A 9,932-nucleotide genomic window follows, 5' to 3' on the forward strand; every position below is an offset into this window, starting at 1 on the left:
AACTTGTGCAATGAGCAGCCCTGAAGGTGAGGCCTCTCTTCCAACAGCCCAGGCTGCATTTCCTCCACATGTGATTTAGTAGATGAGGTTGGGGGGGAAGAAGCTAAGATTCCCAAACACTAGGGCTTACCTCTAATTCAGGGAGCTTCTTATAACAGCACTTCATCATAGAAGACCTGAGCTAAATTTGTCTAATGTGGTTTTGTAGCCCAACTATCTTTTCTTCATCTTGGCAACTAACTCCAGGCTCCAATTAAGACCAAAATGTGCTAAGTCATGAGAAAAAAGTAGGCCACTTAGCTTTAAATAGACCCAGGAGATATGATTGGGGATGTAGACTCTAAAACAATCACCCTAGTGCAAACGTTAATATGGATCAAGGACACATGTAAAACCCAGGGGAATTGCTCGTGGGCTTCAGGAGGGGGGTGGGAAAGAACATGAATCATGTAACCATGGGAAAATAGTCTAAATTAATTAAGCTTAAATAAACAGACACAAGAAATCATACATTTATTCAATAAAACCAAAAAAATGTACAATATAAACACTTTAATAAATGAGATGAAAGGTTCTGAACCCAACACTCTAGCTAGTGATAGCACAGACACATTTATTACATTGTTATTATCAATTGCCACATTTGTTCTAAATAATCAGAGTCAACTTAAAACTGACCTTTCAAATGAGACAGTGTATGTATGTAAAGGAAACCTGAGTGCTTCCCAAGTTTCTTGTCTTGAAAGAGATGCAACAATTTATCCTTCATTCACTACACGAATTGGACTTAACTGGTTAGTACTCTTAAACCTGCTCAGTTATTTTTCTAAGGTCTACTACGACACAGATCTACAATAAATCAATACTTATATATATAAAAAAAAAAAACAACAAAACCAGTGCTTCCCCCCAAAGCACTGTATTAATGCAAGCTATTATCTTTCAAAGTAGGATGAGTCAGGGGGAAAAAAAATAAGTAAAATCTCAAAATTTCTGTCTCAAATAGCTATTTGAAGCTTCTCACCAGAGCCTAAGTACAAGTCATGTCAATATATTAGAACACAGATGCAGACAAGTTCATAAAGATGAAAAGTGAGTTAATCTAAGTTTTTCCTAAATGCAAGCTTAAGTTTTCACTACTGAGCTGAGAAAATATCCTACCCCCATGAATTATTTCCCTTTTTATTATGGTAAGTCAGTACTGCAAGCACATAAGGGAAAGGGAACATAAAACTGAATGTAACATCTTCACCAATTGGAGGGGAAAAAAAAAAAAAAAAAAACAACCCCCATGATCTCTACTTTTGTAGCAGTTGCCTGTTTCTGCTAGCTTCAGTAACTAGTTTTCCAAATTGTGGGGTGAAAGGGAGAAGGAGTTATTACATAATGTAACAGTTTCAAAAAAAACAACCAACCATTTATTCTTGGGCAATTTAAAAAAGATTTCCCAACTTGGAGATTTCATAGTAAACCAATTTTTCACAGATGAATTATCTGAATGATTCTATTGTCTTTGAAAGTCCCTGACTGGTTACAAATTCCTTCCTACCCCCCAACTGTTTCCCTATAGCCAGCTCTACTTGTCTTCATTTATCCAAACCACATTCTTACCATTTCTTGGTTTTGGAGAAAATTTAAAAAGTTTAAATGGCAAACAAACTCCTATCAAGAATCCTACAACTTGACTGAAAAAACCACCCAGCAATTTCCCCAAAATTCCAATTGTAAAACCTTATACTGCCCCAAAATGACTTTCTCCTACTACATACACCTGAACTTTTTAACACTTCCGATAAGGATCATGTTTTAAGGGTAAGAGTAGCCAACAACAGAACTCTGTTCAGCTCAGTTTCACAGGAATCATCATCCAAGGCAAAAACTGACTTCAGTGCAATTTCAGCATCCTGCTTCTGTAGTGACTCTGTAAGATGGAAGAACGTCATCAGGGTTTTTGTTCTGTCCAACAATTTCAATCACTCCCCTACTTCCGTCTTACAGGATAAGGCTAGTCAGCGACACAAAAGAAAGGACACTTGTGGCTTTAGAACCTGGTTCTTAGCCCTTAAAATCTATGACCCCCAACAGACCCAGAACCCATCTGAGCTGGATTCAAATGCTTCCCCCCCCCATTCAATTGATAGATTTGCTAGTGTAGCCAAGTGCTTTGGCAACCAATTCATCAATATTCTCAAAAAAGCACAAAGTCTCACAAACACATTGAGTATTTACTTACCTTATGTTATCATAGATGCTATTTTCATCTCTAGTACATTAACATTGTCAGCATTTTAACATCAGCGTTCCTGACAGCAATGATCAGCCTGCAAAAATTACAAACAGAGAACTTATCTCTTATGAAATTCTTAAAAAGAAAACTGAACTTGCCAGCCTATAACTGCCCTTGATTCCAGAAAGTTTAAGTCAAGTTCAGACTTGCGGACTACTAGGTTCAAGTTTTATTCTTTTAAGTGGTGGCAGATTCACTGGTCTGGACTGGCTTAATGGCAAGTTGCATGGCTTATGGATTTTCATTCCTTTCCAATGGTGGACTGCCATGTTAAATCCATTAAGTTGAATTATTTGTGAAGGAATAGTGGAGTGTAAAGATTGGATTTTTAGTTGGAGGTCTTCAAGTTTTACTACATTCAAGTGCATCGTTTCAACTTCACGGCTGGACCTGGCTAATGTTGCCTCAGGTTTTGTGTTTTGAGTCTTTAAAAAAGGAGAAAAAAAAGACTACTCTTCCCCACACAGTGTAGTTTCAACTAAACAGTAAGTCAGGCATCCAACTAAATGTTAAGTTTGCAAAGGCTTGCTTGGAAAAAACCCAATTTTTAAGCCAATTTGTGACTAAAGATAAATTTTGGGGAAGAAAAAATGATTGTATATGCAGCTTTGTCTTCATAAAAACATGGGGAAAAAAACCCCCTCCCCAACCCAAAATGTAATATTTTAAGAGCTGCATTGTAAATGTCTTTTAAGCGTTATACATGCTTTAAGAAAAATCCAAGAAAAAAATGTTGGATTTGGAAGACTTCTAAACTCTAGCGAATATTGCTTTTCCAAGGGTTATCTAGAAAGCACTTCCATTTGCCATGAGGTACAGCCATGTCTCGCTGTACTATGAGGAAGATACTTTGGTTCAATTTTGACTTAGACGGAAAAACTAGTTTGCTTTGCTTACCATCTTTGCTGTTTCACAGGCATTTGATGCTTTATATCTGAAGTGGAATGCTGAAAGAGTCACTTGTTTTTAGAAGTCATTAGCCTTTGAGAAGTTGAAGATTAAACTTCTTTGCTTATCTATTTTCTCCTTTGCCTTTGGAATCAAGCTGTTCCTTTAAAAGTGAGACACTACAGAGTTGCAAAAATTTGAAACAGTAAGAGCAAGTATCATTTTTGAAGCTTCGTTGTTGGAACTGGTCAAACCTTTTTATTTAGAATTCTGTAGTTGTTTAATACATGTAAATGCTTTTTTTATTTGGGGGGGTTGGTCTTGCAGATTCACAAGAAATGGAAGAAAGGCAAAGTATAGTCATGACTATCCATTTGTGGTTTCAAGTTTACCGAGTGTTTTTTTTTTTTACTGAATTTTTTCCTCACTAAGCATCTGATATACTGGGAATTCCTGTACAGATTTCAGTTTTCAAAAGGACAACCTGAAATCTTAAGGAGCAGGACAACCCCCAACCACCCTCCAGAAAACAGCTAATTGGTTTAGAATGATAGGTTTGAACAAGTAGAAGAATCCATTTCCATTTTAGATGGTTGGATGTTTGTGGAAGGTCTTAAGAACTGCTTGTCTCAATTGTCAGGAAATCAGTTGGGAAGTAGCTTTTCAGGGAAACTTTACTTTTGAAACTTAACACTAGTAACACAGAGCTCAAATTTCACACATAAACATCTGATTTTTGGAAAGAAATAAAACAAATCTCAAATGTAATTAAACATTGCTTTAACTTGTTCTTCACAAAAGCATAAAAATCATGGAGGGGAAACTTAACAATTTAAAAAAAAAGTAAAAACAACTTTTTCTTTTTTAGTAGTCCTCTGGTAGTAAAGAACAAGTTCCACTTGCTTTGTGTGTTTTGAAAGGGGGTTTTGGTCCAAAAACTTAGGTTTTTCTTTTTAATATCTGCTTCTGCCTCCTCCTCTATCAGATCGGCTTCCACCACGGCCACCTCTTGGTGCTCCGCGGCTTGAGCTGCTATAGGAATCACGTGGAGGAGGGTATCCCCTATCCATAGAAGGGGGAAGCCCTCTATCTTGGCGGCCAACACGATCTCCTCGACCACTTGAGTAGATATCACTTCGGCTGCTTGAGTAACTTTCTCTGCTTCCACCATATCCATCTCTGCTGTAATCATCATAGCGACTGCTTCCCCCATAAGATGGCGGGGGCCCTCGGGCAGGTGGAGCACTACGTGAGTTACCTGCAGGGTCAATGGTCAGGTAATATGGCAACACTATAAATCTTATATATACACAATAGTTATAAAGAATTCCTGTATTACATGTTTACTTTTTTTTCAAGTGGAGGTGTAAAATCTGCCACTGCTGGTAATTTATAGTGGGGATTGCTCATCTGCCGAAATAATGCTTTACGGTTTGTTTGAAAAAACTGTAGAGTATTTCAAGAGGCATCTTTTAAGGACATTCCAGAACAGGTTGTTTATTTTACAGTAGAAACTCAGCCATTTTGTCCAGTGGTAAGTTGCAACTGTAGACTTTGCTTCATATTGTAATGGTAAATATTTGATCTTGTCAATTAGCATTTTAAAAAGTACTGATTTCACTGTTGGGGGGGAAAACACATAATACTGCCAATTTACCCCTGAAAGCAAGCAAATCCCCCGTCCCCTTAAAAGCAAGCAAAAAGCCTGAAGATCAAATTCCTTACAAAAACTTCAAGGCCCTTCAAAAACTAAAAAAGATGTCAATGTGCCAGTTCACCCCACAAAGCAAACAAAAATCCCTTGAAAGCAAGCACAGCCTGAAACTGGTCCACATGGTCTACAGACTTTAAGCACAGATAAATTTATCTTAAAAGAGACCCTCAAACTCAATTCTTACCATAACTCTCATACGAATCTCTGTAGGAGCCTCCACTGGGGTGATCAGAATAATCTCTATCACGACCACCATAGCCGTCACGATCACTAAATTTAAAAAAGAAACCAAAGTATTGAGTCTTCTCAGGAATAACTCACTGGAGTAACTCCCCAAGTGCCAGAAGTTTCAAATTAATTAAATAAAGGCTTTTAAGGAAGCCATGTAAGTAAGTGTGTCCCCAAGCCTATACCTGTAGCCTCTAGACTGATAGTCATCTCGTGAACTGGAATGACCATAATCACGGTATGCATAATCTCGTGGAGGTGGTGCATAATCTCTGTTGTCTCGAGAACTTTGATAATCTCTGCTAGAATAGCTGAAATAGAACAACTATTTGTTACCCCAGTGTCTAAAAAACAAACAAAAAAGTTCTTCAGAGGTTATTGCTGGGATTTTTTTACCTGTCCTTAGTATTATATCCATCATCTCTTGGTGACATATAAACATCTCTTCGAGATGGCATTGGGTCGCGGCGGGGTGGACCTCCATAATTGTCTCTCCCACGTGATACTGGAGCTTTAAACAAAAAACTTCATCTAAAACAATGGCAGTATACTCAACTGAAAGCAATGCTACCTAAAATCAAATTGTTTTCTAAGTTTTTAATTTAGTTTTTTCCAAGTTCAACATCTCTCTAAATCCCCTTGAAATGACATTCTGTTAAGACTAAGCATGAGGGGATGGCTAGGTGGCTCAGTGGAGCCAGACCCAGACAGGAGGTCCTAGGCTCAAATCTGGCCTCAAGTTACTTCCCAGCTGTGTGATCCTGGCCAAGTCACAACTCCCATTGCCTAGCCCTTCTACTCTCTTCTGCCTCAGAACCTACGCACAGATTGGTTCTAAAACAGATGACATGGATTGAAGAATAAAAAGACTAAACATTTTCAAGATGTATAGAAATGCCCTAACTATCCAGCTTCATTTCTAGAAAGGCTACCACACATCTATCCAGATATATAAAATGCACAAGAGGTACAACGTTCATCATCCAAATAACGTATTCTGGTCTGGGTTCTAACATTTGAATTCAAATGTCACCCCAACCTCGGTTTTCTGTCACCTATGTACACATTTGGCCCAGGTGACCTATAGATTTGGCCTAAGTTTGTTAATTAAGCACTCGAAATGCTTCCCCTCACTTGATTTTTAGCACATTGAGACTCATAAAAATGTTTTTATGAGACTGGACTTTTAAAACTTGGCTTTTTGAAATCCAGCCATTCATAACTTGAGATGAGATTATGGGCAGTGAGTCTTCTGAACCTGTTTCCTCATGTGTATTTCACAGCTACAGCTGTGATGTAAGGACTTTTGAGCCCCTCAAAGGAAAGGGCAAGAGACATGGATCAAAGGTAGATGAACAAAAGTGAGAAGCACTGCTCAAGTCCTATTTGCCTCCATTTTCTCTATACCAAAGGAAAAAGCTTCAAAATGGCAGATTCCGTTTCCTCATCAAGCAAGATAAGATGTGGTTGATGATTCTAGCTTTTAACACACCCAATTCTAGCTACAATGTATATGCAAGGGGGATTGTCAAGTTACTATCCATGAAACGTGCAATGGTGCACAAATGGGAGTAGCGACAAACATAAGCCAGCAAAAGTTCAGCAAAATTCTAGAATGTCTTCTTAAAGAGGTAAGTTGTGAACAGATAAGTTTCACAGCAAGAACAGGGACAGATTAAGTTTCTTTTTTGCATTACTGTCAGGTGATGCCACCCAGATAACAGATGACTGGTCTCAATCAGTTGACCTAGTCAACTGAAAATTGGAGCCTGTCCTGTTCCTTTATTACGCGAAGGCAATAGAAATGGGATCCACCCAGTTAAGAATGTAACCACTGCTAAGAATGGAAGGTCCTTAAAAGGCAGCGGATAAGTATTTTTACTTGTTTTGCACTGTGCCTGGCATACAGTAGGCACTTAGTTCAAGTCTCATAACTTGTGGTCAACCGTACAAAAAAGTACAGGATAGGGAAGATATGACTCAGGCCCAATGTGAATCAAAGGGGATGTGGCAGCCAACTGAGATCTTAGAGGCTATTAATAGAAGCACATTGTTAAAGAGCAAAGTCAAAACAACAATCCATTGAAGCATCTAATATGTAGCCTAGTCTTGGGGGGTGGGGGGGAGAAGGGGTGTTGTCTATGTGCTAGTCTTCCAAATATTTGATAATTCTCATGTTGGGAGATTTGGCTCCTTTTCATTGGCCCCGGGAGAGCAGAACTAAGAACAATGGATGGAAGTCAGAGGCAGCCTTCAGTTCAATAAGGAAAACCAGTTAAAAGATAGCCAAAAATAGAATGATCTACAAAGCATTCATCTAGTCTCTTCTCAGTCTATAGTCTTGATTTCTGCTTAGGTACAGATTTCATTAGATGAATCCCTTCCTATTCTGAAGATTCTAAGCCAACCAACCTCATGGACTTGTTTCAAGAGCCTCACTGTGAAAGAACTATGCAGATGAACTATTTGTTATCTGAATGATCCCCCAATCCAAACTATGTTATTTGAGCAACAAAATTTACAGAAAGGCAACCTATAGAACTGACCTCTTCCTCCCATTCCACTACTGCTACGAACTGGCCCTGAAGGTGCAGATCTTTTAGGTGGAGGACCCCCACCACTACGTGGTGGTGGGCCTCTTTTTACTGGAAGAGGTCCCCTGGAAGACCCCATGTTGAAGTTAAGAGAATATCCGCTATCATCTATATTAGGAAAAAAAAGTAAAAGTTAAATCAGTTGACAATTACCCATGTGCTATGATATAGCACAAATAATGTCTGAAGAATCTACATTGTCTGCCATAAAACCTGGCTATCAGCCACAAACTATCAACTATTCCATGTTACCAAGAGCTGTGGTAGGATTTTAGATGGAATTTTATACTAATTCATTCAGCCACATACTTTTCGCATGCAGTAGACTTTTTCCAATCTTATTGAATCTTATATCTCCATTAAAAGCATGCTCAAGTAAAAAGGGAATGTTTTAAAGAGGGTGGTGTGTGTGAACTCATTATAGCACCATAAAAGGAAAATTCATTCTCATTTCCCTATGGTGAAATGCTAGCCATTTTTTTCCCAGCTGCATAGTAAGGCCGATTTATCTTCTCCAAACACTCATACAGATGTGTTATTGAGCTTAAGTTTGAATTGGTTGTGTTGAAGGGAACTGTTTGTTTTTCTGAACCTTATCAGTTAGATAAGGAACAACTGGACCAAAAAGGAGCACAGTTTAGGCTCCTTAACTATATTCTGGAAGACTGAGAGTCTAAAGTACAAATACAACATTTATGAATCTCTTTGCAATTTTTTTACATCAAAATGTTTGCCCATATACTCTTAAAAGCTAGCTTAGAAACTATACCCATGTGTCCTCCACGTGATGGTGGCCCCCTTGTTCCTCCACCACTTCCTCCTCGTCCTCCTCCTCTAAGGCCTCTTGGAGGGCCTCTGCTTCTTGGGGGAGGTGGTGGCCCACGCCTACCACCACTTTCAAATGTTGGCTTAGTAGCTTGTTCAACTTTAATTGATTTTCCATCTAGAAGCTAAAAAGAATGGGTTCATCAGCAAATATAGCATTAACAAATTAATGCTAGATCTACTTTCTGAAGTAATGAGACTGATACCTGGAACCAAGTAGTATTCCTCTCTGCCCCTCCCCCCAATACCTTTAAGTAAGCTTTTCAACACAGAATATCCTGCAAATGGAAGTTGGCCAAAACAATTCACTTAGAAAATACCCTCTTGTATTTTTCATATTGGTTTAATTTGCCCTTTATGTAGTCCCAGAAAATAGGATTTATTTATAGTCCTATACCTTGGGATGGATGTGGATAAATCCAATTTGAACTTTTCCTAAGAGCTAAAAATTAACAGTAGATAATGTAGTGTATGTAATGTAGATATAATAGTTAAAAAAAGAGCAGTTCTCTTGCTATTCTTTCCCCTCCTTGTAGTCTAGGTTATGTAACAAATGGGTATTTAGGTTATGTAACTTTAGATAGTCAAACCCACATTCTCCATCTTTTGTGATTAACCTCCCCCCCTCCAGGATGCTAGTTTTACTAGTAGGACAAAACTAGTGGAAAATTGGATGTGAGGCATGCAGAAAATGACTGGCTTTTGCTTATAAGCCAGGTCTGATGATAAGATTTCTAGCTCTGGTGACTTATGTAACTGACAAAGCCAGACAGGTGCTGAAAGTGCAGTTTAAAGTATTTTACATTTGATGGGACACCATGTACATTATATTATGACACTTGGGATGGTACTTTTGTCAGGAGTGTAGCTCACCTTCCCATTCATGTCTCTGGCAGCATCCTTAGCATCTGCAGGACTTTCAAAAGTGATAAAAGCAAACCCTCTAGATTTGCTGGTTTCACGATCTTTCATCAGGAGTACTACACAGGAGTGAGAAATAGAGGATTCATTCTAATTTGATATTAACCCATAAAAATAGGTGCTGCTGCTGCGGCCGCTGTGCCCCCTCCCCGTTTAAAGGCAGCAAACAGCAGCTCAGAACTTCTTAGAGTAAACAACAAACACATCATCACTTTATAAGTTCAACATAATTGATAGTCATCATCGCCCAGCCAGTTTTGGTTTGGGGAGGTTTTGTTTGAGAAGGAAAAGAAAGAAGGAAGGAAGTAAAGAAAGAAACAATTTATCTTCAACTAATTATATCTTACCTTCCACTATTCGCCCATACTTCCCAAACACAGCTTCGAGAGCCTTCTCATTGGTCTCTGTATTGAGACCCCCTACAAACAGTTTCCCAGGACGATCTGCTTCAACCATTCTGACTTTGTTATATTCT

General features: G+C 38.6%; 2 protein-coding genes and 1 non-coding gene across 3 annotated transcripts in view; 1 reads left to right on the forward strand and 2 right to left on the reverse strand.

Moving 5' to 3' along the window:
* Positions 1-9,932, forward strand: part of LOC123253517 (transmembrane 9 superfamily member 2-like) — a gene marked incomplete at its 5' end in the record, with an annotated part of 941,355 nt that overhangs the window by 784,334 nt on the left and 147,089 nt on the right. The gene's annotated exons all lie outside the window — the stretch shown is intronic.
* Positions 4,035-9,932, reverse strand: part of RBMX (RNA binding motif protein X-linked) — a 15,839-nt gene continuing 9,941 nt past the window's right edge. Inside the window, exons 2-9 of the mRNA XM_044682728.1 lie at positions 9,805-9,930; positions 9,410-9,516; positions 8,481-8,661; positions 7,664-7,819; positions 5,514-5,628; positions 5,303-5,428; positions 5,074-5,159; positions 4,035-4,433 (exon numbers count right to left, since the gene is read on the reverse strand). Of these exons, the coding sequence (XP_044538663.1) occupies positions 4,129-4,433; positions 5,074-5,159; positions 5,303-5,428; positions 5,514-5,628; positions 7,664-7,819; positions 8,481-8,661; positions 9,410-9,516; positions 9,805-9,930 (1,202 nt within the window). The 3' untranslated portion in view covers positions 4,035-4,128. The remainder of the gene's footprint in view (positions 4,434-5,073; positions 5,160-5,302; positions 5,429-5,513; positions 5,629-7,663; positions 7,820-8,480; positions 8,662-9,409; positions 9,517-9,804; positions 9,931-9,932) is intronic.
* On the reverse strand, positions 9,628-9,704 carry LOC123253883. Its single transcript, XR_006506632.1, has one exon. It is a non-coding gene; the product is annotated as a small nucleolar RNA SNORD61 (small nucleolar RNA).

This window comes from Gracilinanus agilis, chromosome X (genome assembly GCF_016433145.1).
Source record: "Gracilinanus agilis isolate LMUSP501 chromosome X, AgileGrace, whole genome shotgun sequence".
NCBI classification, from domain to species: domain Eukaryota; kingdom Metazoa; phylum Chordata; class Mammalia; order Didelphimorphia; family Didelphidae; genus Gracilinanus; species Gracilinanus agilis.